A 27,028-nucleotide genomic window follows, 5' to 3' on the forward strand; every position below is an offset into this window, starting at 1 on the left:
CCTGGCCAAACAGTTGATGCTGTCCATGTGCTGGCTCAGTGCCTTGAGGCTGTCAGGACCTGGATGGATGGGCCAAAACAAGCTCAGGCTTAATCCCTCCAAGACTGAGGAGTTCTTGTTCAGTCTGTGATCTGGCCAATTGCCGTGTTAGTTTATTTCTTGGTGGGGTTGCGCTTCCTTTGAAAGAGACAGTTCATGATCTGGGGCAGGGATTTTCAACGTATGGGTCCCCAGATGTTACTGGACTTCAACTCCCATAATCCCCAACCCCAGTGGCCTTTGGTTGGGAATTATGGGAGTTGAAGTCCAATTACATCTGGGGACCCACACATTGAGAATCCCTGATTGGGGGGCCTTCTGGACTCGCGGCTCCTGCTTGAACAGCAGGTGGAGGCCGTGGCCAGGGGTGCCTTTGCCCAGCTTCTACTGGTTCACCAGCTATGGCCTTTTCTTGACCAGCAGGCCCTGGCAACAGTAACTCATGCCTTTATTACCTCTCATTTGGATTACTGTAATGTGCTCTACCTAGGGTTGCCTTTGAAAACAAATTGGAAGTTTCAACTAATCCAGAATGCAGCAGCCTGCTGCCTCATGGGTGGTTGTAGATTTGATAGTGTTACACCTTTTATGCTTGCTAAAGTGGTTGCCTGTTTGCTTCCGGGTCCAATTCAAAGTGCTGGTTCTCACCTAGAAAACCCTTCTGGGCTTTTAGCATCTGTATATCTCCGGGATTATCTCTCTCAGCCATTTGTATCCCATCCTGTGAGGTCTTCTCAGCTGGCCTTCCTTAGTGTCCCAGGCCCTGGTGTAGTGCATGGTGCCTGGGCCCCTAGGAGGGCCTCCTCTGTGGCCGCCCCTCTTCTTTGGAACATTCCCCACCCCCGATTCATTCAGTTCCCTCCCTAGCTACTTTTAAGGCCTTTCTTAAGACCTACCTGTTTCGCCAGGCGTTTACCCTTTAATTTATTTTATTTTATATATTTTTAAAAAATGTGATTGGAATTCTTGTTGAACACCGCCTAGAGTCTTTGGAGGAGGCGGAGGCATATAAGAAATTTTTTAATAAAGAATACAGAATCACTGCTGGCTGTTGCAATCTTCTGGAGACGTCCGGTTACAGTTGCCACCGGCTCGTCTGGTGGCAACTCAGGACCGGGCTTTCTCTGTGGCTGCTCCAGGGCTTTGGAATATGCTCCCTGCTCAAATAAGATCATCTACTTCTCTGTTTATTTTCTGGAAGATCCTCAAGACTCTGTTTTTGCGGGCTTCTAATTAGAATTTTTAATAATTTCAAACTTGTTTTAATAGTTATTTTATTCTATTTTTATTATGTATCTTAATTTGTGACTTTTAAAATATTTTGATTCTTGTACACCGCCTAGAGATGTACAGGTGAGGTGGTTTAAAAACATGATCGATAAATGAATAAATAGAAAGGACATTAGAGGCAGAGATAAACAGGAAAGAGGAGACCCTAACTCGCTCTACTCCCAGTGCCCTTAGTAGTCATTAGGGTTACTAGTGCAAAAGGTCGATGCCATCTGGAGCTGGATCTCCAACACCACATAGATAAAAGCACACATTAAATGCTACAGTTAAGGAGATGGGCTATGACAGTAACCAGCCCACATGTACACTAACTTACCCATGCACAGTCTTATTGAAATTAATAGAGCTTGTCCCATTAATTTCAATGGGAGTACAAATTTTCTGAAGTCTGTTAGCATGAGGGGAGAGGTATGTTGAGGGCCTTTGGGTCCCTAGTCGATGAGGACTAGAAGATTAGGGGCCTACATTTTTTTTTAACACTTTCTAAGACTTTGAGAACATGTTCCCTTTTGGAACACGGCCGTTTAGTTTTATTCAGGCTATGAACATTTGCAAGAGCTCCTGAATCCTTTCCCATACTTCTCTCTCACGGTCACCTCTTTCTCTGGAGCGTAGGCAGGGTATCATACCAAGCAGTTTATCATGCTTAACTTGTCTTGAGGAAGGTCTGTAGGAAGAATATGGTGCAGCAGAGTCATTCCTGGGATATTCTGTGAATGATACAGGCCACACCCTGACTCCCACAGCATTGCACCATAGGGAGATGCATTGCTTGCAAGCTGAAGACGATTCCATCCCTGCCCCCAGGAGTTCAGCGCTGCTTAGGTGAACACAGTATTAAACCTGCCAAGATGAAAAGATAATATCTAGAGCACTCCTTTCTGTTGTGGTGGTTCACTGGCCGTACCACATGTGAGCAACTCCAGAAGCATGGGGTGGGGTATGTGGAAAGGGTTATGGAATCTGATAGTATCTACTGTGCTCAAATGATAGCCTCTATCTTGAGAAAACCTCCCTTTTTTAAGGTCAGATTTTTGGTCACTGACCTCCTCAGATTACTACTACAGCTACGAATATTTATATACTGCTTTTCAACAAGTGCTCAAAGCAGTTTACATAGAATATGGTTTTCTGTCCCCAAAGGGCTCGCAGCCTGAAAGGAAATATAAGACACCAGTAACAACCACTGGGGAGAGAGCATGCTGGGGTTGGATAGTTTTTAACATGCTGTAAGATTTCTCTCTCCAAGAAAGGAAGATGAATTTAACACACTTAAGGCATTGGTAACTAGAAAAGGCCTACAGGCAAGGGGGAGAATTGAGCTGTGTGTAATATGGTTAAATAGGTATAATATTGTTAAATCCCCCATCTTGGGTGGGGGAATACCTGCCTTCTTACGAAGATGACTGAGGTTTGCAATTGCATTTGGGGGTGCATGAAGTATTAAAAGGTAAAAGTGTGCCGTCAAGTCGATTTCGACTCCTGGCGCCCACAGAGCCCTGTGGTTTTCTTTGGTAGAAATACAGGAAGGGTTTACCATTGCCGCCTCCTGCGCAGTATGAGATGGTGCCTTTCAGCATCTTCCTATATTGCTCCTGCTCGATATAGTACCAGCAGGGATTTGAACCAGCAACCTTCTGCTTGTTAGTCAAGCATTTTCCCACTGCGCCACTTAAGGTGGAACATGTGAAGTATTACCTACAATAACTTCTAGTTGACATCAATGGAAACTGCTGCTATTGTACAACAATCAAGGCTATAGCTATAACAATCAACATAAATCATCTGCAATCCTTATTCATCCTGCTCATGACAACAGTGAGGAAGGTGGCTGTTACTTGCCCACTTTGTGAAACAGAACCAACTAAGGCTGCAATATATTTAGTGAGACCATACTTTAGTGAGCTGTCCATTCTCGACTGTTTGCTTCAGCAGTCTGCAAAAGCCTCCTAGCAGGACATCCTGGCAAACGGCTAGGGCTCGAAGTCTGACTAGAAGCCTGTCTGACATCAAACCTCTTCCCTGCCACCCTAGATATTTAGCCAATGGTTGTCATTGCTAAGTGTGTGCAAAATGCCTAGTTGTCTTTTATATATGTTCTGGGACTGTGTTCATTGGGGCAAGTCCTTGGCTCAAATTAAACTCTTGTGTCACTCAGCCTACTTTCTGGGTGCCATTTCAAGGATGTGAAGAGGCTGCCAAAAGATCTTAAAAGTCAGAACTGATACAAAAGAGGCACCTTTCAAAAATGATGTTGCCCTTGTATATTTAGCAAGGGGAGAGCAACTGGCCCTATCCAGCCCAAACACAGCATCCTTCCCATGGCAGTTGCTGGTGTCTACCTTCATGTCCCTTTTTAGACTGTGAGCCCTTTTGGGACAGGGCTGTTTATTATTTTAGCTTGATTTGGCCTCGTGCTGCCTGTTGCCTTGAGCAAGCAACAGCTCCATGTGACACTGTTGCATCGGGCCAATGTCACAAGTGTAAAAATCAGCATGTAGCTACATGAAGCATCTCCTGCCCATGGCTATAAGAGAGCGTTCAGCAGCGTCAAACAATCCAAGGCACAACTTCATTTTGTTCCCCCTTTTCTCTCCTTCCTTGGTCTGTCACACCTAGTTGCAGCAAATAGTACTATGTACATGCTGACTTTGAGTCTGACCTTCTGGTATATTGGTGTAATGAGACTGAATACAAACTGGCAGTCCCATATCAGCACATGGGTGATGCTGCCCTTTGGTTAGGGAACCGAGATTCTTTTGTGGTACGTTTGTACAAGCTATGATTTGCATAAACCTGTCCCGCTTGCACAATTTTAATTTCAAGTGCTTTGTAGAGTGGAGAAGCATGGAGGTGAGGGTCAAAGAAAATGGGAGGTGAATGGTACAGGTTTAAAACAACAGATGGCAAGAAAGTAGGGATAAGCAGCTCTTAGGTGTATGGGTTTAGCTTGAGGCCCTTCTCTTGTGCCTTGGCAGCAATGTCTTGCTTGACTCCTAATGCTTTGAAAGACACTACCTGTATTTTCACACCTACTTCCTTGGCCATGTGGACCAGAGCCTTCTCAGAGACCCATGCTGTTGAGTTTAGATTCCTTGTTGTACAGTGCATGTGTAGATGGAAGACATTCATCCTTGGCTTATACAGCTACAAGAGAACTAAATTGTGAAATATTGTGACTTTAGCCTGGAAGCTGGAAATAAAGGAAAATACTGAAAGGTATCATCTCATACTGCGTGGGAGGAGGCAATGGTAGACCCCTCCTGTATTCTACCAAAGAAAACCACAGGGCTCTGTGGACACCGACTCGATGGCACAACTTTACCTTTAAACAAGAACTATATAGGTAAAGTGGGCTTGAAGATCTTGTTGAAGGTGGAGGAGATGCTTAATTAAGGTACAGATTGCTGCAATCTGTTGCAATTTTTTTTTGCTTCAAGTCACTGGTAATATCTGATACCTTTTCTCTCCCTCATTGAAACGCATTCAGTGTAGGAAACACTGTTCAGAGAGCACTGGAGAAGCTTGTCTTATTTAAACATAATTTTAGCGGGGGGAGGAAGAAGGTTACTACAGGTTTCCCATTCTTCTATGAAAGACATAAATGGTGCTAGCTAATCTTCTCAATTCAGGGACTGAGGAAATACAAGGTCCTAGGCAATTGTTAAACGATATTAAAAAGTTCTGTCTGTTGCGCTTTGACTACAAGTGACTCTGGGCCAGTCACTTCTCCCTCAGCCTAACCTGTTTCACAGGGTTGTTGTGAGGAGAAACTTAAGTATGTAGTACACCACTCTGGGCTCCTTGGAGGAAAAGCGGGATATAAAATGTAAAAATAAAAATAAAAATACAAGAGCAGGCTGTTGCATACAACAAGCCAATCATTCTGAGATTGGCTTGTTGTGTGCAACAGCCTGCTCTTGTAGTCAAAGCACCATAGACAGAACTTTTTATATTGCTTAACACTTGCCTTGGACCTTGTATTTCCCTAGTGGCTATAACTCGGTCTGATACAAAAATGTTGGATAACCTCCTGTCTTTTCATGAAACCACACTGTCCAAAGCTCTTTAGTTTGGAGCTGTAAGAAACTGGCTCAAAATTTTTGTTAACTTGTACCATAAACAGTGGTGAGACCCTCCTAAGTGATACGGCCTTCCACCTGAGAATAACATGTGTCGTGGTTAGCGTGTTGTACAAGGACCAGGGAGACTGGAGTTCAAATCCCATTCAGCCATTAACTTCACTGGGTGAGTCTGGGCTGGTCACTTATCTCTCAGCCTTAACCTAGGCTTGTGAGGATGGATAAACATAATCATGGAAAAGTGGGATGTAAAAATAAGCAAATAAATTCCTCACTTTGATCTTCAACACTGGCAGAATGCAGAGTTCTCTGAGCCTACTAGTCCTTCTGATTTATTAGACTTGAATGCAAAACTGACCCTCCAAAACACATCTGTACTTTTCACTACATGGACCGTATCTCATAACTGAGGGCAGTGGACTCTGTACGCTCTGTCAATAAAAGTAGAACACTGTGAGATATATCCAGAAAGTACACTGGCATGTCATTCTCTGGCTTTCTGTCATTCTTCAGTTGCTAGTCCACAGGGAACAGCAGCAAGCTAGCTGGAGGATATTCAAGCCCCAGCCCCGGGGAATCCCACTAACTAGCTGCCATCCTGACTTTTGACTTCTTGCCAGCCATTGCCAATAATATGCTGTGAAGCACCTACGTGGCCACAACAATTAGCAATCTGCTTTATTTAACAATGAAAGTGGCAGCTCTCTCAGAAGGAACTGTAGTCAATGCCAGATTTGGCAGCTTTTTGATGTTTATCTAGGAATGTGGAGTACAAGACCTGCTCATCATGGAAGCCAATTCCAACATTCCTGTGAAATTGCCTGGTTGGACATAGTGATATTCCTGAAGGATTGGGATAATTAAAGCCACATTAACCTCTGCTGGAAACAAGCCTTTTCTATCCTGCATAACAAAAAGGTCAACTCAACAACCCTAAGCGGTTGAAAGTCATGAGTCAGAACTCTGTTTCTGGAGCATCCCAAAACTTGTTTGGAAACGGGGGATATTGCTTAAGCTTTGCGTTTGTAATCTGGAATAAGGAGCATCTTGTACTCTGAATTCTCGTGAACACCAGTACAAGATGGTGGTGGCTGCATATAGTCTTGCAGTCATGTAGAATAAAGAAATGCTGGTGACCAATTGGGCTGGTAGAAGTTCATGTACCGGACTTCTCCCTTGCTATCCTCCCGTCATGCCTTGTGTTCTGTTCCCACTTGAACTCTTTAAAAAATGTTATGTTTGACTGGAAAGCTGACTGGTTTGGGGGCTTGGGGAAAAAATGGTCTGGTAGTCCATCCACCCAAAGAGATCATGGCAGCTTTTTAGGGGCCAACTCAATCTTTTATTGAATGAATTAACTTTTTTAAATTTTCAGTTCAACTGTTTAGGTATGTATTTAGGGCCTGTCTTTTTCCTTGCCCACCTTTTTACAAATACACCTTAAGTGTCAGTTTAGAAAAAAGTTCTGTTCATGAACTTTCTCAATCATTGATGTGTGGTTTTAATATTGATAAGATTCAGTGCCTTTCAGCAGGGTGTTTCTTGAATGGCTCATCAGCTGAGAAAACCAGCTGCTAACAAACTGAAACTAGTATGTAGGAGACTGCTGCTATCTGAATCATTCTGCTTTGAAGCTCTCCATGTGCAGTGCTACTGAGGTTATAGTATTAGCCATTTGGAATGCTTATAAACAATTTTTCCTTCTAGAAGAGGTTGACTGTTGTGAAGACAGACTACAATTTCACCACTGAGTAACTGCAAGTGTTCAAAGTTTAGATCAGTCAACTTTAGCTCATTCGCATGTCTTCTCAAATGTAACCCGTGGTAGTAAAGGTAAAGTTGCGCCATTGAGTCGGTGTCAACTCCTGGCGACCACAGAGCCATGTGATTTTCTTTTGTAGGAGGGGATTACCATTGCCATTTCCTGCGCTGTATGAGATGATGCCTGTCAGCATCTTCCTTAAATCGCTGCTGCATGTTACAGGTGTTTTCCATAGTCTGGGAAACATACCAGTGGCGATTCGAACCAGCAACCTCTTTCTCCCTAGGCAAGTTACTTCCCCGCTGCGCCATTAGGTGGCTGACCCATAGTAGTACCCTTTATATTTTTCATTTTACCCTGCTTCTCTGCTCTGATTGACCGCAAGGGAAGCTTTCCAGAATCCTGATATAGGCAACAATTTGTGTGTATGTGTGAGTAATGGTTGATTTTATATGGTGCACAGTGAACTGCTGTTAAAGGTATGATCTTATGGAGGCAAGTGTAAAAACAACTCCATCTATGGGAACCACTTCCCCAAATCGTGTGTGACCAGCTGCTGTGTACTGAGACTATTTGTCCATCTAGCTCAGTATTGTCTACACTGACTGGCAGCAGTTTTCAGGCAGGAATCTTTCTCAACCCCATCTGGAGATGACCAAGACTGAACCTGGGACCATCTTCTATCAGGCAGTCTAACTAGTCGCAGTGTTATTTCCCCAGTTGACAATAATCAGACTGCAGCTATTCTAATCTGGATGAAAATAAAGAACTGTGCTTGCTGTGTGGTAACCGGTAGGAAAGGAAACCACTATGCTGGGCTTAAGATGTAGTTAAACCCGGGTTAAAATTCTGGCTCAGCCATGTGGCACACTGGCGTAATCATTATCTCTCAGCATAACCTTTCTAATAGGGTGATGACCCTGAGTATTAAAGAACTTTATGTATACTGATAAATTCTTTAGGATGAGAGATGAGATTCAAATCTAATATTGCAAACCGTGCATGCGTGTGAGTGCGTGCGCACAAACACACACACACACTCTGATAAGAATAATTGCTTGTAGGTTCTTATCATGGCATCTCTTTGCAGGAACATGGGACTGCATTAACATTGGTCAGATTAGCTAATGTCAACTGCACTGGCGGCAGCATGTGGGTATCTGTGCAGCATTGCACAAGAGGACTGAATTACATGCCCTGCTGGTGGAGCAAGTTTTGCATCATGGTCCCACCTGCAGCGTAAAGTTTTATATGGTTTCCCCTATTCAGGGCCCATTCCAGGGAGCCTTCTCTGAGCCCTGAGAACCACTCTGTTGCCACCATACAAAGGCTCTGTGGGCGCAGTGGTGAAGGACACTTGGCTGCTGTCCTTGCCACCACTGCAGGTGTCCTAAAACAGATCTCAAAATTCTTGTTTGGTGGAAGTGTGATGAGAATTCCCTGTTGGGTAATACAGTGAATGGTGATGGTTGTAAAAGAAAGGGACATCAGGAAAACTCCCTGCAAGTTTAAAAAAGAAAACTAGAGCATTAGAAAGTAAAGTAATTAGAAAGTAAGGTAAGGTAAGTAAGCCACTTCCGGTTGTGCTACTGTTGTCTTAGGGGGGAAAATGCAGGGAGTTCTAACAGATGAAGGGGAAGCATTCAGAAATGGCATCTGCCTTCATTCTGATACAAGGAAGAAAATACAAAATGCTTTTTAAAAAACATCAATTGGAAACATCCCAGCACATTTTGAATATGGATATAGAGAATTAAGCTTCATTCATTCATTCATTCATTCATTTAGTGTATATACCGCCCTTCCTAAAGTGGCTCAGAGTGGTTTACATTAAAATCAAAATCTCATAATAAAACAATTAAATAAAAATAAAAATTCCAACCACATTACAACTCATTAAAATTACAAGAAGATATCATTAAAAGCCAGGCTAAAAAGCTGGGTCTTTAGGGCTCTCCTGGTGGCTTTACATGCAGGGCTTCTGCCCCAAATTTCGTTCAGAAGAGAATGTGTGCGTTCACACACCAGCCAAACTTACCTCGAAGTCCCTTTGAGATTTTTGGCTCCACTCCACGCACAAACAGGGCTTTGTGATGCGAATTCTAGCTTATCCTGACGTATGTCTGGGTTTTCAAAATGCTGGTTTTAAGCTACTTTTTCTGAAAACGTCAGAGCAAATGGGAGAGGCACTGACATACAATCATTAGCATGATAAGAGGCATGCTCTCTTCAGAAATATAGATCCCTCTCTGCAGGAGTTCTCTTCCTGCACCCACCAAATTGGCTAGAAGGAAAACACGAAGCATGTCATGTGGACTTGTTTCAAAATAAAACTGAGAATAGAGGGGAGGGGCTGCTTCCCTCAATGCCACGAGTGTACTTCGAAGTGGCTTCGCTCAATGTTTACCCTGAAGCCAAGCACGAATAACTCCCTGGGCATTTTTCATATAGCAGGATTTACTGTGAAGCTTTACTTGCAAGTTCAAAATTGCCCCAAAAAACCAATGCAAGAAGTGGATTTTTTTTACCATGCATATAAATCGAGTTACACGTGCAATGAAAAACCCACATCGTGTGAGAAGTACTCCCTGATAGCTCGCAGGGACTTCGGGGTAAACCTGGCTGATAGGTGAACGCACACCCTCCATTCCAGAGGTGATACGAGCTAAAAGCCATGTGTGAAAAACAGCCTGAAGGCCTCCAAGGAAGATAATCCTCTTATATCCACAGGGAGTGCGTCCCCGAAACCTAGGAGCAAGAAATAAGATGACCAGATTCTTTATGTTCTTCCCCTAGTATGGAGGAATGCTTGCCTGAAATGTACTGAGGCTCTTTGAATAAATGTTGAATTGTGTTCTTCCTTTTTATATAGATGCGAGTCACGTTACTTCTAATTCCTTTTGTTTGAAAGGTGTGGTTTGGCAGGGTACAGAGGAAGAGGAATTGGCTCCTTATTGAATATGTACAATTCCACAAATTTAGCTGTGGTCTCTAAAAACATGAATACTGCAAAATCTAACATGAAAGCTACATGTTAGTACAACTGGTGTACAACTGGACAATTTTTTTAAAATGAGCTAGAGGAAGGGAGTAGACATAGGAACATAGGAAGCTACCATATACTGAGTCAGACCATTGTCCATCTAGCTCAGTATTGTCTACACAGACTGGCAGCAGCTTCTCCAAGGTTGCAGGCGGTAATCTCTCTCAGCCCTATATAGGAGAAGCCAGGGAGGGAACTTAAAACCTTTTGCTCTTCTCAGAGAGGCTCCATCTCCTGAGGGGAATATCTTACAGTGCTCACACATCAAGTCTCCCATTCGTATGCAACCAGAGCACACCCTGCTTAGCTATGGGGACAAGTCATGCTTGCTGCCGCAAGACCAGCTCTCCTCTCTAGACAAGAAGATGTTCTTGTCTTTTTAAGCTAGCAAAATTGTGATACTTCAAACATTCTGTACTACCATAGGGCAAAATGGGTGTACTATGTATACAATATAATCATTGGGCATATGCATATCATTTAAGTTATGAAGTACAGAGAGGTGAAAATAGGTCATGAATGCCTAACAGTCATTGCAATCCTTTCATTTGCCTTCACAACAATAATTATTTGTACAAAGTACAGATTATCTCTATTAGTGTTCTTGTGATATATATTTTTTAAACTCAGGATGCTTCTTGTTGTTTGCTCTCAAGAACTTCCCCCCACTCCTCCAGGGAGAGGTGTGTCATATTTATAATGCAGAACACAAATGAGAATAAGATCCTATCAAGAGTAAATGATTCAACTGGAGTGGGTTTGATCCACTCCCAACTGATGATGAACTGCCAAAGCAAGCTGAATAGGCTAGATAGGCACTTAAGAGGAAACAATTGCTTTTTGTAATGATCTAACCACTCCTAGTCCTTATTGAGTCCTGGTATGATAGTGTCAAATTTTGCGAATTCATTCTTTAGTCAGGCTTTATGTTCTGCTTAGGTGTACATCTCTTGGCTTACTTGGTCTTTTTAACCTAAATTTATATTTTAAAAAACACCCCACTTGTCTTGGGGCCTTTTATACACATATTTTATAAAATGATATAACATATTATAAATAAAATTATAAAACATATTTTATAAAATATTTTATTTTATACACAAACTACTCACTGACATGGTCCTTCACGCATTTGGCAAAGTGGGCTCTTTCCCATGAAGGCTGATGCCACCATCAATTGGTTAGGTGCCACAGAGCCCTTTGTCTCTGCTGCAATAGGCTAAACTGACTATCCCACTTGAACGGATTACTGCACTACTGGGAAATATATAATGCAGCATCATGCTGTGGGCAACTTTTGAGGGGTGAAAGTTGTTCTTTTGTGCAATCATGGTGAGCTCATATTTATGTGATGCCATATGCTCAGCAACCTACGCCCTGCTGCTCAGTTGGCATGATGTGATCTGATTCTAATCATGCTTCTTTCAGCAGAGGTGATGGAGGCAGCCAGGATCTAGGGGCCAATTTGCTGGGGCTCTCTTGAAGCAGTGAACATCGGGGTGAGAAATCTGGATGTGCTACCATAATGCCTGAGTAAAAAAACACCAGGTATAGACATTAATCTGGGATAACAACCAGAGAGAGAGTGTTGTGAAACCTGTATGTCTTTTGTAATAGCCTGGCACAACTCAGAGCTCCAGGCTTACACAAGGCCCTTCTGCAGAAGACATTCACTCCTCTCAATCCTGCACTAGATCTCACTGGAATTGTTCCCATAGCACAACATCTGATATGTGTGTTAGACCAGATAGACCAGCTTGAGCTGATGCCTTTGCATTCCGCAATGGTTGCATGACATCCCTGGAAATGCTGCATCTTCATCTTGCACTGGAGGCTATTAAAGGGGAATGCAGGCAGGGGAAAGAGGAAATAAGCATTAAAGAGGTTTGGTCCCAATTACAAATGCTGCTGCTTATGGTTTGCATTTTAAAGGGAAGCCAGACATAACCAGAGCCTGAAAAGCTTGACGAAGGGCTTCCTAGGGTCAGTACTAGGTCCTTCAAATGGGTGCTCCTTTTAAGATAGTATACGATTGTGATGTAAAGTGAACTATCTCTAGATTGATTTTTTTTCTGTTTCCCTCTCCCTGCTACTTCTGTTTATGCCTTTTGCTGGTTACACAATTACCTCGAGGGGAATTTATACAGATGTGGATGGAAGTGAACTGAAATTGCTCAAAGTGTATTGAGTGATTGCTATACTGCAGGAAGTGAAGCACCACTGACTGCTAAAATGCTCATGTAAATAAGCTCTCAGCTGAGCTTTAGCCACAGAAGCTACTTCTGAAGTGAGCGGAACTAAACTAGGGGTACATTTGGTATAGGACAGGCCTGCTCAACTTTGCCGCCCACTGTTTTTGGACTACAGCTCCCATAATTATTGCTGTTGTTAACCACCCAGAGACGAAAGTTTGGTGCGGTGTACAAATTTGATAGATAAATAAATAATCCCCAGCCACAGTTGTCAATAGCCAGAGATGATGGGAGTTGTAGGCCAATATCTGTAGGAGGGCTGAATTTTGAGCAGGCCTGGTGTAGGAGGTGGATTGCATTAAAGATGCTAACTGGCCTTGTTCACCTTAGAACACACCCATGCTGGGGCAGTTCACTAATGGTCTTGCTTTCTTCAGGGTATGTTATGAATATGGTCTGGTCATGGTGCTTCTTCCTGCTCACAGTTCCAGGCTATACTGAGCAAGAACACTAGTAGGGGAAAAACTAGTTATTTGTTTGTTTTTTAAAATGTAAAATATTAAATCTTTTTGCATCAGGTGTTAAGGCCCAGGAAACTACATACTTCTAGTTTACATTTTATCTAAAGGGGCCCTGGGTGGCCCAGGGTTTTTAATATGTAATCTCCATCTTTAAGCTCCGGTTTTATTGCCATATGAACCAAACCAATATTTAATTCTTTACGTGTCTCCTCCCTAAGTATTCTTCCCAATTATTTGTGGTTCTGATGTCATTTGTATCCTAACCTTTGATCAAGGAGCTTTTAACAGCATACATAAATCCCTCCTGTGAGGTAGGTCAGAGAGAGAGAGAGGGGCACACACGCACGCTGACATTCACCCAGTGTGTTTTGAGTTGAGTGGGGCTCTGATTTGGAACCCTACCCTAAGTCTCCACAGTCCAACACTCTAAGCACAGCATCATACTAAACTCCAATTAGTCTGCCCTTCATCTCAGTTTGCCAGGAAGCTGGTGTAGTGAAGTAGCCAAGAGTAGAAACTGTCAGATTGCAAATGCCTAGCTTAAAACCTCCATACATGAATACAATCATTGAATGGCCTCAGTCCCTTCCCCCATCTACAATATGGCAATCATAATATTGGCCTATCTTACAGGGATGGTCCAAGGATACCAACATAATATAAGGTATATGAAGCACTTGGAACACTCCAGATTTACTATAGGGTCACATATCGGAATAATTTTTTTAAATAGTTGACTTTAAAAGTGCTTTAAAGATTATTATGTGATATCTGACTATACACTTGTTTGTTCCAATATGTAACACTATTGGGCAGTTGTCACGCAATAGCATTTAGTAAATCCTGGCATTTCATTTAGTTAACCAATCAGAAAGCATCCCTCAAATACGTGACAAATCCAACCCAGTTTGAGGTCTACTTTGAAAATAATTTCAAATTGTGACCACATATTTTTAGTTTAAAATTCAAATGTTGAAAAGTTGTTGAATTCCAACATCTTGTTTCTACTCTACTGTTTATTGATCAGCTCTCACTAGAGACCAAGAACTATTGCATTGCTATTGCAACACTTCCATCTCTTTGGTGGCTTGCACGGAAGTCCCATTGAAATGAATGGAGATTGTACAGCTGAAATGCCAGGCTTTGTAATTAATACCCTCTGCCTGAAATTCTGACAATGGCATCCCTAACCATTTAATCAAATTGTTTAGCACTGACTTTCTGTACCAATGTAGGACAAATGACATACATGGTGAATGATCTACCTTTGGTAATCTTGAGGCAACAGGAAATGTTTATTTGAAATAATTAGTAGTCAGATAACATTTCCTCTTAAGCAATTCTTAGTTGCAAATTAAGAAGTGCAGGTGCTCTCCATGTCAGCATGGTCCTGTGGGCCACCTCCAGCCTCAAAGGCAGGATGCCTCTGAGTACCAGTTGCAGGGGAGTAACAGCAGGAGAGAGGGCATGCCCTCAACTCCTGTCTGTGGCTTCCAGAGGCATTTGGTAGGCCACTGTGTGAAACAGTATGCTGGACTAGATGGGCCTGGGCCTGATCCAGCAGGGCTGTTCTTATGTTATGTTCTTATCCCTCACTTAGAGAGATGCAATAATCTGGGTGGTTCTGTTACAAGAAATCAAGGATCATGTGACTCTAGGGAATGTACTAGAATAAATGACAGGGAATGCCCACTGGAATGCATTGGTTCCTTCCAAATGGCTGTTTGCCATTTGAAAATTCAATGCATTCCATGGCCATTTGGAAGGAACGAGTGCATTTCCGTGGGCATTCCATGTCATTCATTTTAGAATGTCCTGGCACTAGTCCACTGTTGGATTTGCATGCTGGCAGTCCCAGGTTGAGTCCCTGGCAGCATCTACAGAAAGGCTGTTGCAGCTAGTCAGTGTTGACCAGGGCTGCTCAGCTTAGGCCCTTCTGCAGATGTTGGCCTACAGCTCTCATAATCCCTGGCTATTGGCCACTGTGGGTGGGGATAATGGGAGTTGTAGTCCAAAAACAGCTGTGGGGCCAAAGTTGAGCAGGCCCGGTATAGACAATACTGAGCTAGATGGACCAATGGTCTGATTCAATATAAAGCAGCTTCCTATGTTCCTAAGACAGTAAGAATAGTCATCTATGGTTGGAATAGCACATTATTTCCATGTAGAAAGCCAAGGGCTTTTTGTCCCTGCTGAGACTCTGAAGGGAAAACATCCTTGCAGCATTACACCACTGCTCTGAAGCAGAAACAAGTTCCTCGGCCCTCTACCCAGTTTAAAATATTAAACAGTCTCTAATAAAAATTATATATTTTGAAACTTCTGACCTGAAGTCAGCTATTCAAAACTTTGTTTACCTCAGCAATGAGTGAAAATTAAATTAACGGGGAAAGGGGTTATTTGAAATAACATAAAAATCTTCAGGGCTATATCTGGTCCCTATGAATAATTGCCAAACATCATTTGCCATTCCTCCTACCCACCCACGCACCCCCCTTTCTTAATCCAGCAGCAAGGGTTGTATTGTTTTTATGCCTGTTTTTATATGTTTTTATACTTTTTAGCTTGATGTTTTTATTGTCTTTTTATTGTATGTTTTAACTTTTGTAAACCGCCTTGGGGTTGTCTTTTAATGAAAGGGGGTATATAAATGCATAAATAGATAGATAGATAGATAAATAAATAATAAGAGGGATGGGTGGAGTAGCAGCTGTGGTAACAGGGTTTGTTGGCTGTGGTTGAGGGGGAGAAGCCCTGGTGCTCTGCCTTCTATATTAAGTAGCTCTTCTGTAAGAGATGCTCTGCTAAGGAGTCACAAACGGGTGTGTAAACACCAAACTCTAATCCTGTTGGAGGCCCTCAACTCCTGGGGTAAGTTTAATCAGGCCCACTCAGAGCTACAGAGAGGCCTTGGCCACTTCCAGCTTTTGAGGCCCCCAGCTATTAAAAATGACACATAAACCCAAGTTGCAGAACTTATCACATGCCAAAAAATTAACAAGTGTCTAAATGTGAGGTCCACTTTGAGCTTGAGGCCCAGGCCAAATGGCCCTCGGTCCTGCCCCCTACACCAATAGGCCCTGCGTTTAATCTATTCTCCAGTTTGTCCAGTCAGTGCTCCTGCAGAGCTGTGTGTTGAAGGTAGGCTGAAAGTCAAAGAAGTGCATGAGTTCCAGGCACCCAAGGGAGCTCTAGCTCTATATTTTTCACACATCAGTGTAGCCCTTCACTTCTGTGCTACATAGCAAGCTGCTTTTGAAATACAGGGGACTTGTAAAACAAAAAAGGAAAGGAAAAAGAGAAACCCTTCTCTGCATGCAAATTCTTGGACTCAACTAAAAAACATTCTTGCATCCTTATTGTACTGTTGTGTTTTCAAAGAATAACTCATGTTTATAAGAAAAAAAGAATTACTCCTATTGTCTTTCTGCCACACTGAACCAGTTCAAAGCGACCTCTGGACCCTGGGATGGTAGACAATACTAATGAATTTAACCAGCTCTCTTTCCTTCCTCTGCTGTCTCATCTCTGTCCATAGTTGACTTTGTGCTGTTGGGTTGGTGAAGTTGTGTGTGGGGCATAAACGTATCGCACCAATGCAGTGAAGTTTCTGGGTAGATGCATGAGCACAAAGGAAACTCGTGTCACCCTGTCCTGCTCACATGACTCAAATAAAGGCTCATGTGCAAAATGACTATCATAGATGGAAACTGTAATAGCACTTAGCAATAGCACTTACATTTATATTCCGCTTTATAGCTGAAGCTCTCTAAGCGGTTTACAATGATTTAGCATATTGCCCCCAACATTCTGGGTACTCATTTTACCGACCTCGGAAGGATGGAAGGCTGAGTCAACCTTGAGCCCTTGAGCCTTGAGCTAATATGGGTGAAAAATCCACCAACTGTCATCTACATGCTCTGTGAGCTGTGGGATGCATAAAGCACATCTAGATAGGACTGCCAGAGAACAGCGGCTTGATTTGCAGAAATCAGCCTTGTTCAGAGTACCAATTGCATGGGGGAGCAATCCATTCTCCCCTTGTTGTTCTGTACAGAATCTGCACATACATTTGCTTGTATCAGTAGTCCAAATCTAGTCCTTGTTCAAAGGCTAGATAGTATTACCAGTTGAAAAGCTGTCTAGATAAACATGGATGAAGGTGATCCAGTAGAGATTGTGTACTTGGGCTAATGAAAATAAAAACTGATCGCAAAGAGTTCCAAAAGGATCTCTCCAAAGTGGGTGAATGGACCAAAAAAATGGCACATGTGATTTTGCCTTAAGTAAATGTAAAGTGATGTACATTGGGGCAAAATATCCTAACTTCACAAAGACGCTGATGCGGTCTGAACTCTCAGTGTCTAACCAGGAAAGTCATCTGAGGTAATGGTGGATAGCTCAACAAAAACATCCGTGCGCAGCAGCTGTGAAGAAGGCAAAATCCAAGCTAGGAATTATTTTAAAAATGATTAGAAAATAAAAATTCTAGTACTGAAATATGCATATACAAATCTTTTGTGACACAACATTTGCTATACTGTGTACAGTTCTGGTGGTCCCAGAATTAGGCATAGTCTGCAGAAAGTGGAAAGAGAGACGTTTTCCTCCATCTCATCATACTAGGTTGAAATTAAGTTGCAGTAGGTTAAGAACAGGTAAAAGCAAGCAATATTTAATTGCTGTTCACATTTATACCCCACTGTTCCTCCAAGGAGTTAAGGTTGGCATACATAGGATACCCCTCTTGGATTTATTTATGTAATGGAATTTGCTGCCACAATGTAGGGGTGGCCCTTGGCTATCAAAGGGAATTAGAGAAATGAGAGGAGGAAAAAAGGTCTGTTCGTGGCTTTTAAACATATGAAACGGCCAGCTTCAAAGGCAATATGTCATTGAATACCGGTTGTGGAGTGGGAGTGAGGGAGGCAACAGAGAAAAATATTCTCCGTATTCATAGAAAAGGGGCGATTGTCTTCAAGCTCTCCATTTGTGGACTTTCCTGAGGCCTCTGGTTGATCAGTGTCAGGGAAGCAAGATGCTGGACAAGATTGACCTTTTGATCTGAACCCACAAGCAGAAAAGGATGGGCTCTTATGCCTTACATGTAAAATATATCCACAGTGTAATGAAAAGTAAGCACAGGAACCCATTTGTCAATATGTGAAATTACTGGGTTAATATTCTTCAACTCACTCAGGGTGAAACTGCATGAAGAAGTGAATTCCTAACAATGAGCCATTCTTCCTGACACCAACCAGAATAATATGCATTTGTGATAACTGAGAGGCTTCACTTTACTTGGAGGAGCAGGGGAGGGCCTTGAAGCATAAAAGCAAGAGCTTGCCTGATTTGGGAGATTTCCAGATTACCCACTACAACCATGGTAAAATGCTTTCGGCTTGGCAGGATCATATTCACAACAATCCCCAGAATCAAAAAATCCGACGACAGGAAAATACAGCAACCTTTTTGTGACATACATACAATGTTATAGCACAGTATCGCAGCAATTAAATCCAAAACAAGGCATCCGAATGTGAATGGCACCCTGCTGACAGCGTAGGGACTGTAGTGTCACAACACAGGAAGTACGGAAGCACACTTAGCAGATATGCCGTGACCCTGTTGTAGTGTCTAATCTGGAAAGTGCCCTGGTTTTATGTTTAAGGTAACTTTCAGAATTGGAGAAAGAATAACCAGCCATTTTAGTAAAACAACAACATATATTTATTATTTTTATTTATTTATTTATTTATTTATTTATTTATTTACACAGTCAGACAGGTGTTGACTGGTTTGTTTTATCCAGACATTGAGTCCTTCCCAAAGACCTGGGATGGCTGAATTTTATTATCAATGTTGTTGCTGTTATCCTATATAATAAAAGCCCTGTGTGTGATCCCGTGCGCCCGTGTCTTTTTCGGCAGTTCTGGGCATGCGCTGAGCGCATGCTCAGAACTGCCTAAAAAGATACGGCCACCCAGACACGGGCGGCCATGTTGCCGAAGATTAAGGGCCAAATTGGCCCATGTAATTGCCCTCGCGGCTGCCGCCGCCGACCGCTCCTTACCCACACCAGACCTCCACAGCCCCGGGCCCACGTCCTTCGCTCAGTCACAGTTTCTATTTAGAGAAGGAGAGAGGAGCTCGCATGCAGAGCTCCACTCTGTGCAAAGTCAGTGCCCGAAATGGCGCTATGGACGCAAAGGACGCAATAGGCGTCCTTTGCGCCCAAAGTGCCAGTTCGGGAAGAGGCTTTAAAGAGAGAGGAGCTCTACTTGCGAGCTCCTCTCTTCTTCTCTAAATAGGAACTGTGATCGAGCGAAGGACGTGGGCCGGGGCTGTGGAGGTCTCGGCAGCTGGGAGGGCGGGCGGCGGCAGTGGCCGCGGGGGCAAGGGCATAGGCCGATTTGGCCCTTAATCGTGGGGGGGGGGTTGGTTCAAAAAGCAGCTGGGAGGGTGGGCGGGCATGCAGGCTGGCGGTGGCGGGAGGGGAAATGGTGGCGGGGGGCCAGGAGCGCCGTTACTAGCGCCCGTTATTCAACGGACCGAAATTCACTAGTTATAGATAATGTCGCAGAATATAGGCTGTTCCCAGTAAAGTTGCTTTTTGTAATTGGCTGATGGTGGTTTCTGTGGCCCCTATGGTGTTGAGGTGCTTTTCAAGTTGTTTGGAATTGCACCTAGGCCGCCAGTTACCACTGGGATGATTTGGGTCATCTTATGCCACAGCCTTTCAATTTCAATTTGTAGATCTTTGTATTTTGTGATTTTTTTCTATTTCTTTTTCTTCTATTCTGCTATCCCCTGGTATTGCTATGTCGATTATTTTAACTTGTTTTTCTTTCTTCTCGACTACAGTTATATCTGGTGTATTGTGTGGCAGATGTTTGTCTATTTATGGTCAGAAGTCCCATAATATTTTTTGCATATTCATTTTCTACAACTTTTTCAATTTCATGGTCCCAACAATCTTCTTCCTTCCTTCCTTCCTTCCTTCCTTCCTTCCTTCCTTCCTTCCTTCCTTTATTTATTTATTTAAACTTCTAAAGAAAGATCAAGGACAAGACTGCAAGGGCCTTGCCTTGTAAATAGTTTTTAGGGGTCTTTTGACAGAGGGCAAGGTGGTTAGGTAGAGGACCTAAGCCACAGAGAAAGATTTTCATGCCCGACTAGTCATCATACTGTGTACTGCCTTCCTGGGTTATCCTGAAAAGAATTACCTAGATCTCGCTGAGATTTTGCCACCATTTCTGAAAAATGTTTCCTAAAGCAGAGATTCTCAGGGTTGCCAGCTGACTAGTCTGGCAATAGTCTGTTTCCAGGGTTTGTACAATTCTTCTTTAATTTACTGAAATCAGTAGGTGAAGCTTTTCATGTCAATCGGATAATAAGCTGTACCACTTGTTTATCCCTGTAGACCAAGCTGATTTCAAAGGGGAGCGAAAGGGTTGAAACTGATGTTTTCTACTTTCACTTCTCCCTTGCAATGCAAATACAGAAATATGTGTACATCTGTGCTAACTTAACTTCCTGGTTGAAGAACCCAGTCACACTGGTTGAGTTTCAGTTCCTTGTGAACCTGGAAATAAATATAGTTGGTAGTGCTTGAATTATTGGAGGCAGAGGTGCTCTTACACCCCCTGGAGCCCCCCAAATAATCTTTAATCTGTCCTGGGTAGTGTGGTTTGTGCCCTCAAGAACCTACATGTTAAAAAATGATGTTTAACTTAGGGGGGGGGGACTCCAAAGGCCTTTAGGTCCAGTCTCCAAAATTACCTAGGTGCACCTCTGATTGGAGGGGCAGCCAGAGCGGGCTCAGTCCCCTTCCTTTTGTGATGGCCTCTGAGCTCCTGTTTTTAGAAGGCTACAGAGGGACTATGATTTGGTTAGAATGGTAAGGTGTAGGACTTGTGCGTTTCAGTAAGGGGTCTCCTATCTTCAGATTTGTTCCTTAGTGACCTGAAATGGTTATAACAAGTTGGCCACATTTACCACAACGTATACAATGGGGACTCCAGTGCAGTCAGCTTTATATTTTCATTAGGTCGACAGGGTGGTTTCCATGTACAACAATTATCTGTGAAAGATATGGGCTGTTGATTCTGCACATGATGCTGTGCTTTTTAACAGGAGGGCTGCCTCTCTCTTTTTAAACTGGTCCTGCCCTAGTAAAACTATGGTTTGCTTATAAACGTGAAGGGAGGGACTGTACAAGTCTGCCTGCAGCTCATTCATGTACTTTGGTGTTATGTCTGAACTGGCCATTATGTGAACAAGACCGGAGTGTGGTATTTATTGTACATTGAACAATCTGGAATAAGATTCTGATCCCCTACCCTGCTTGACATTTGGATGCCTGGCTGTCCTGTTTCATATTGCAAGACAAAAAAATACTGGCCAACATCTAGAGCAGTGAACCACATGCAAAATGAGAAAAGTTGCACTAGTACAAGAGGATGGCCTAGCTGTGCTAGAACCCAAGGATTTGCAGAAATGCAGTATAAAATTGTGTGTGCACAGAAAATTTGTTTGGCACGTCTGTGCTTTTCAGTCTGTATCAGGTTTGCCCCAATATTGAACCATGCAGCACATCACTATTGTTTCCATTTTACAGATGGACATCTGCAGCTCAGATACTTCTCCAGAGATACCATTCCTTCCATCATTTCTAAACTGGCTTCCAGCCTACATCCTAAATCTACAGCCCTAAATCCAAACTGGCTCACATACTGCACAGCAAAACGCTAGGAGTTCAGCATCACCTGCACTGCTGCGTGGGTCTAAAACAGCAGTGGGGCACTGAAAATAAAGGAAATCGTGTTGCATGGCTGTGCTTGTGCAATTTAAAGTCAGGCAGTATATAAGCCTGTTTTATAACTGCTTAGCTTAAACAAACAAAGAAAACCTAAGTAGATTAACTAAGGGTTTATTCAGCAACAACTCCATTTTCTTCTTCTCCTTTCTCTCCCTTTTCCTTTCTGACCCCACCCCCCCCGGCACACACACTCTCTACAGGATCCCCACTGGGACAAACTTCCCAACAACAAGATAACTAGGTAGAATACAGCAGAGGGGCTATGTCAATCAGCCTGCTTCTAGTTCAAAACAAGATCAAAATGACTTAAACAGAAATGGATTCCATGCTGGGGAACAGAACTTACTTTCATTACAGTTGAAAACAATCTACTGTATTGCTTAAGTGTATGCTTCCTTTTTGTCCTGTTGGCAGCTGCTGCAAGTCCTCTGTCCTGGCAGAAAGAGTGCCAGGAGGGCCCAGAATCATGGTGTCAGGATTTCCCAACTGCAGTGAAGTGTGGGGCCTTGGATTACTGTCAGCAAATGATGGGTCTTAACACCCAAGTGGTGAGTATATCTGTTCCAGGCAGACGCTTTGCTAACCCCCATCATAAGTGCTCCTCCAGCTATGGCTTCATTTCAGCTGTGGATCATCAGAATTCTGCCCAGAAACATGTGAATAAATAATAATAATTGGATGCCTAGGGCATGCATCGGCCACATTTTGCTTGCAATGGCATAATAAGAGTTGTCACTTGACCAGGAAAAAAAACCATTTTGTTTTTCTTTGAGAGGATGGCTAAAAAAACACAAGGGGCAAGGCCAGGTCTTTCCCTAATGCAATAATTTTTTGTTATACACTTTAACCTCTGGGCAGGACCCTTCCCCTAGACCGGGGCTGCTCAACTCTGGCCTTCCTGCAGATGTTGGCCTACAACTCCCATAATCCCTTGCTATTGGCCACTGAGTTTGAGGATTATGGGAGCTGTAGTCCAAAATCAGCTGGAGGCCTAAGTTGAGCAGGCTTGCCCTTTTTTTCTAGGATCTGCCTGTTGAATTCAATCTAGGCTCTATCCTCAGGCACCAATATTTTATTTTAAAGTTAGCAGTTTTGCTGAGTAATCAAAATCTTCCCTCACACATCTGGGGCAAGGAGTTCCCAAGGCAATGTGGTGTGGCTTCCAGGGTCCTCACTAAAGGGAATGTATGAATGCATCTCATTCACCCTGGCCTAATATCAGATTCATGTAGTTGAGATACTAATCCAGCATAAAATGGGAGAAGGGAAAAACCATGCAGGGACAGCACAGCCCTGTCAACCACATCCCTCACATCCATGGCAACCCCACCATCAGCCACCAATGACAGGCCAACAAGAGGGAAGCCAAGATATATTAAAATTACTCAAAACTTATTGGTCATCTGGAGCAGCTAGAGATTCATTCTGGATTGGTCAAAAGTCTAGCCAAGGCTCTGAGAGTCGGTTGGTGGTATCAGTTGATGGAAGAAGACAGCAGAGAAGGAAGATGATCTTCAGGTGGAAGGTGGAAAGGCCAAGCAGAAGCAGAAATTGCTAAAGGAGAAGCTGCTAAAGGCAGACTGGTGACCTGCAGCAGTCTTCAGAGGGGTTTCCTGAGAGTGGAGCACTCTCCGCTATCTGAACAAAAGAGGCACCTTTTAAAGGTGGTGATTCTCTTTATTGAGCAGGGGGAGAGCAACTGGTCCCTATCCATCCCAGCATAGCATCCCTCCAGTGGCTGTTGCTGGTGTCTACGTTCTGTTTTTTTTTTTTTTAGATTGTGAGCCATTTGGGGACAGTGAGTCATTTTATTTATTTATCTAGTTGATATCTAGTTGATATTAGTTGATATCTATGTAAACAGCTTTGGGAATTTTTGTTGAAAAGCGGAATATAAATATTCGTCACATTTGTATTCATATAACACTGCCAGAAAAGACTGTCTGCATCAGATACCCACCTGCTGGGTGTGTCCCTCAGCACTGGAAATTGGGAGCTGGTAAGGCAAGAAGGACCAGAAGTGAAGATGGAGGTTCTTTAGGAATCATCAAGTGAGAGTATAGGAACGATCAGTTTAACAGAAGCACAGTCTGCCTAGCAACAGCAAGAGGAATATTCCAAACACATAGCTATGGCAGCAACCTTTGTAGTAGCAACAGAGGCTTGATCCCTTAAAGGCACAAAACATCTATTTGCCTACTTGTTGTGGGTCATCACTGGGGTAGAGATTGGCAGGGTGACTGTCATAAACATTAGGAGAATGAATGAAGCCTTATTTTACAGCCACAATCTTTAATAACATCAGCCTCAGTACTCAATATCTGTATAACAGCTGAATAAAAAGAAACCACTGAGTTTTAATTATCAGACAACAATAATTTGTGTGTGTTAAACATTACTGAGTTCCTAGTTGATTCTTCTGTGCCTAAATGAGACCTTGGGTTAGGGCGGTATAAAAATGTGCTAAATAAATAAATAAATAAATAAATAAATCCAAAACCATATGCTAGTAAGGTTTGTAAAGTTTTAGTTATTCTGAACTACATGGTTGGTGGCAGCAGAGACACATGTGGTTGGGGTTCAGTGGGTTCTGGGCAGGATACCTTTATGTGGGTTTACAGTCAAGATCTTATTTGGAAATCAAGCATATTGGAAAATAATCACACAGGATATAAATGTTTTAATAAAATAAATGAATAAAAAGAAACAGTAAACTGAAGGTCTTTTTTCATATACATGCTAACATGTACAACTCCCACAAGTAACTCTGCTCTTCTTTTCCTCAGAAGACCTTCAAATGTGCTATGTGTAAACTAATGGTGGTAATGATGGCAAAGGTCATGCAAGACAATTCCACAGATGTAAGTAAACTGTAGAAGTTTCTAGACTTCCCTCCCCACATCCCATTTGATGAATGACTGGGCACACAGGTTGTTTACTGACCAGAAAGAAAGCCAGCCTGGTTTGCTTGTGAGCCTTTAACAGCAGGTTTATTTGCAGAAATCAGCAGGACGTTTTACAGACAGGGCTTTATGCTGTGGAGTATCCGAGGAGCGAATCTACTTCACAGCAGATTCGAGACAGTTTAATCCAGGGAATTAGGTGGAGCATTCACATAGACCTTGGCTGCTTCCCTACGCACGTCAAAGACAAGCGTTGGAGCTTAGCAGAAACATCTAGGGTTTTTTCTAAAAGCTGCTGGAAATAGAAGATTATTTTAAGTCGGACATACCTTGAGCTAAGCCAGAATTAGCAGCCTCCCTTTGGGGAAAACAAAGCCCTGTCTGTCCTGGTCCCTGATAGCCCACAGGGAGGTCGGGTTAAATCCAGTGAATATGTGGACGGGCACACTCCAATCAGGAGTGGATTCAGGGAAAAAGCCCTGTCTGTAAAATCTCCAGGAGGCTTTACACACAGTTTCTGTACCAAATCTCTTTCAGAAGAGAGTGTGTGCCTGTTCTCACACTAGTCAAACTTAACTCGAAGTTCCTTCGAAATTTTTGGACTCATTCCACACACAAACCGGGCTTTGTGATGCGCATTCTAGCTTATCTTGATGTATGTCCAGGTTTTAAAATGCTGGTTTTAAGCTACTTTTTCTGAAAATGCCAGAAAAAATGGGAGAGGCGCTGATGTACAACCATAAGCATGATAAGAGGCATGCTCTATTCAGAAATATAGATCTATCTCTGCAGGACCTCTGCCCCCACCCCACCATTGGCTAGAAGGAAAACATGGAGCATGCCATGTGGATTTGTTTCAAAAGAAAACTGAGAATAGAGGGGAGGGGCTGCTTCCCTCAATGCCGCGAGTGCCCTTTGAAGTGGCTTCAATCAACGTTTACCCCAAAGCCTGTAGCCAAGTGCAAATAACTCCCAGGAGCATTTTCATACAGCAGACGTTACTGCAAGTTTACTGTGAGGCTTTACTGCAAGTTCAAAGTTGCCCCCCAAAACCAATGAACAAAGTGGATTTTTTTACCCCAGATATAAATTGGTCTACACTCTAATGCACAATGAAAACCCCGAATCGTGTGTGAAGTGCTCCCTGATAGCTCTCAGGGACTTGCGGGGTAAATCTGGCTGATATGTGAACACACACCTTCCATTCCAGAGGAGATGCAAAATAAAGCCCTATGTGAAAAAGCTCCTGGTGAAGATTTTCATGGCAAGAGAGATATTGCTTGTTAATGTCTGTCAATCAAACTGTTGTTAAAATGCACAGCTGCAGGATATGGTCCAAACACTTGCAACTCTCAACACCAGTTTTTTAACTTTTATTTATTATTTATTTTACCAGTTTTTTAATTACTGTTTGAATATATGAGTCCATCAAGGGTCTGTTACTTATTTACTAAAGGATGGAGCATAGCTTTTAAAAGAAAAATTCAGAACTGGTATGTGAGTATGTGAACTGGTGAATTCAGAACTCGTATGCAAGTGTAATTCACATACGTAGCATGCGCTGCTAAAAAACACACCAGGCTGTGCATTTTCCTTGCCTGTGCAACACATTCTTTGTTGCCACATTCGCCACATTCCATGACATTCACAGAATGGGAGGAAATCCTCTGTTCTGGGAATTCGGCGGTACTGTTACAGAAGCATGTCTTATTTTTGGGGGGAGGACTTCGTGGGGAATAGCAGTGGTGTCTTCATGATGTGTCTTTGGTAGGGGGAGAAGAATTGGGTATGCTTGATTGTGGCCTAGGTTCTAAAAGAGCTCAAACACTCACTTGACTTTCTTCATTGTTTTCAGTCAGTTTTTTTACATCATTTAACATAATACAACTTTTGCATGTCTTGAATTTTTGAACTGCACAAATGTAATTTTAGAATTGCACTTTTAAAATTTGAATTGCACATTCTGTATCTGGTTGCACATTTTTTAAAAAGCCCTGGGATGGAAGGCTCCTGACTTTCTTGGCTCTGAGGTGATCTTGGATGTTTTACGTTTTCAGATCTCTGCTAAGATGCCACATTCTATGTGCTGCTGAATTTGCCATGACTTAGTTCAAACTAAGTCCCCCCCAACTCAGTTTTCACAAATTTTCATCCCCTCACCCTAAAGTTATGAGGATTAGCAAATTATGGAGATTAGTTCTGAACAAAACAATTGATTATGTTCTCTGTTTCTTAGGAAATAATCAGTAAATTTTTGGAGAAGGGATGCGATTATCTTCCTTTTCAGGACTGGTTAGTCAAATGCAAGAAGATGGTGGACACTGGAGTTATAATTCTAACACAGCTTGGAAAGCAAGTGCAGGTAAATTGACTAG

The 27,028-nt window shown here is 42.7% G+C and overlaps 1 protein-coding gene and 1 long non-coding RNA gene across 3 annotated transcripts in view; one reads left to right on the top strand and one right to left on the bottom strand.

Annotated features, from left to right (window-relative positions):
* LOC128348949 (uncharacterized) overlaps positions 1 to 24,031 on the bottom strand; it is a 28,128-nt gene extending 4,097 nt beyond the window's left edge. The window contains exon 1 of one of the 2 annotated variants that reach the window (XR_008318446.1): positions 23,711 to 24,024. This is a non-coding gene — a long non-coding RNA (uncharacterized LOC128348949). Of the gene's footprint in view, positions 1 to 23,710 lie in introns of both variants that reach the window. The other variant, XR_008318445.1, reaches the window with a different exon arrangement.
* The window catches only part of LOC128348948 (prosaposin-like), a 62,137-nt gene that overhangs the window by 4,110 nt on the left and 30,999 nt on the right, over positions 1 to 27,028 (top strand). Inside the window, exons 2-4 of the mRNA XM_053304739.1 lie at positions 22,165 to 22,298; positions 24,537 to 24,611; positions 26,890 to 27,015. Coding sequence (XP_053160714.1) covers positions 22,165 to 22,298; positions 24,537 to 24,611; positions 26,890 to 27,015 — 335 coding nt within the window. The remainder of the gene's footprint in view (positions 1 to 22,164; positions 22,299 to 24,536; positions 24,612 to 26,889; positions 27,016 to 27,028) is intronic.

Source organism: Hemicordylus capensis, chromosome 3 (assembly GCF_027244095.1).
Source record: "Hemicordylus capensis ecotype Gifberg chromosome 3, rHemCap1.1.pri, whole genome shotgun sequence".
Taxonomy (NCBI): Eukaryota; Metazoa; Chordata; class Lepidosauria; order Squamata; family Cordylidae; genus Hemicordylus; species Hemicordylus capensis.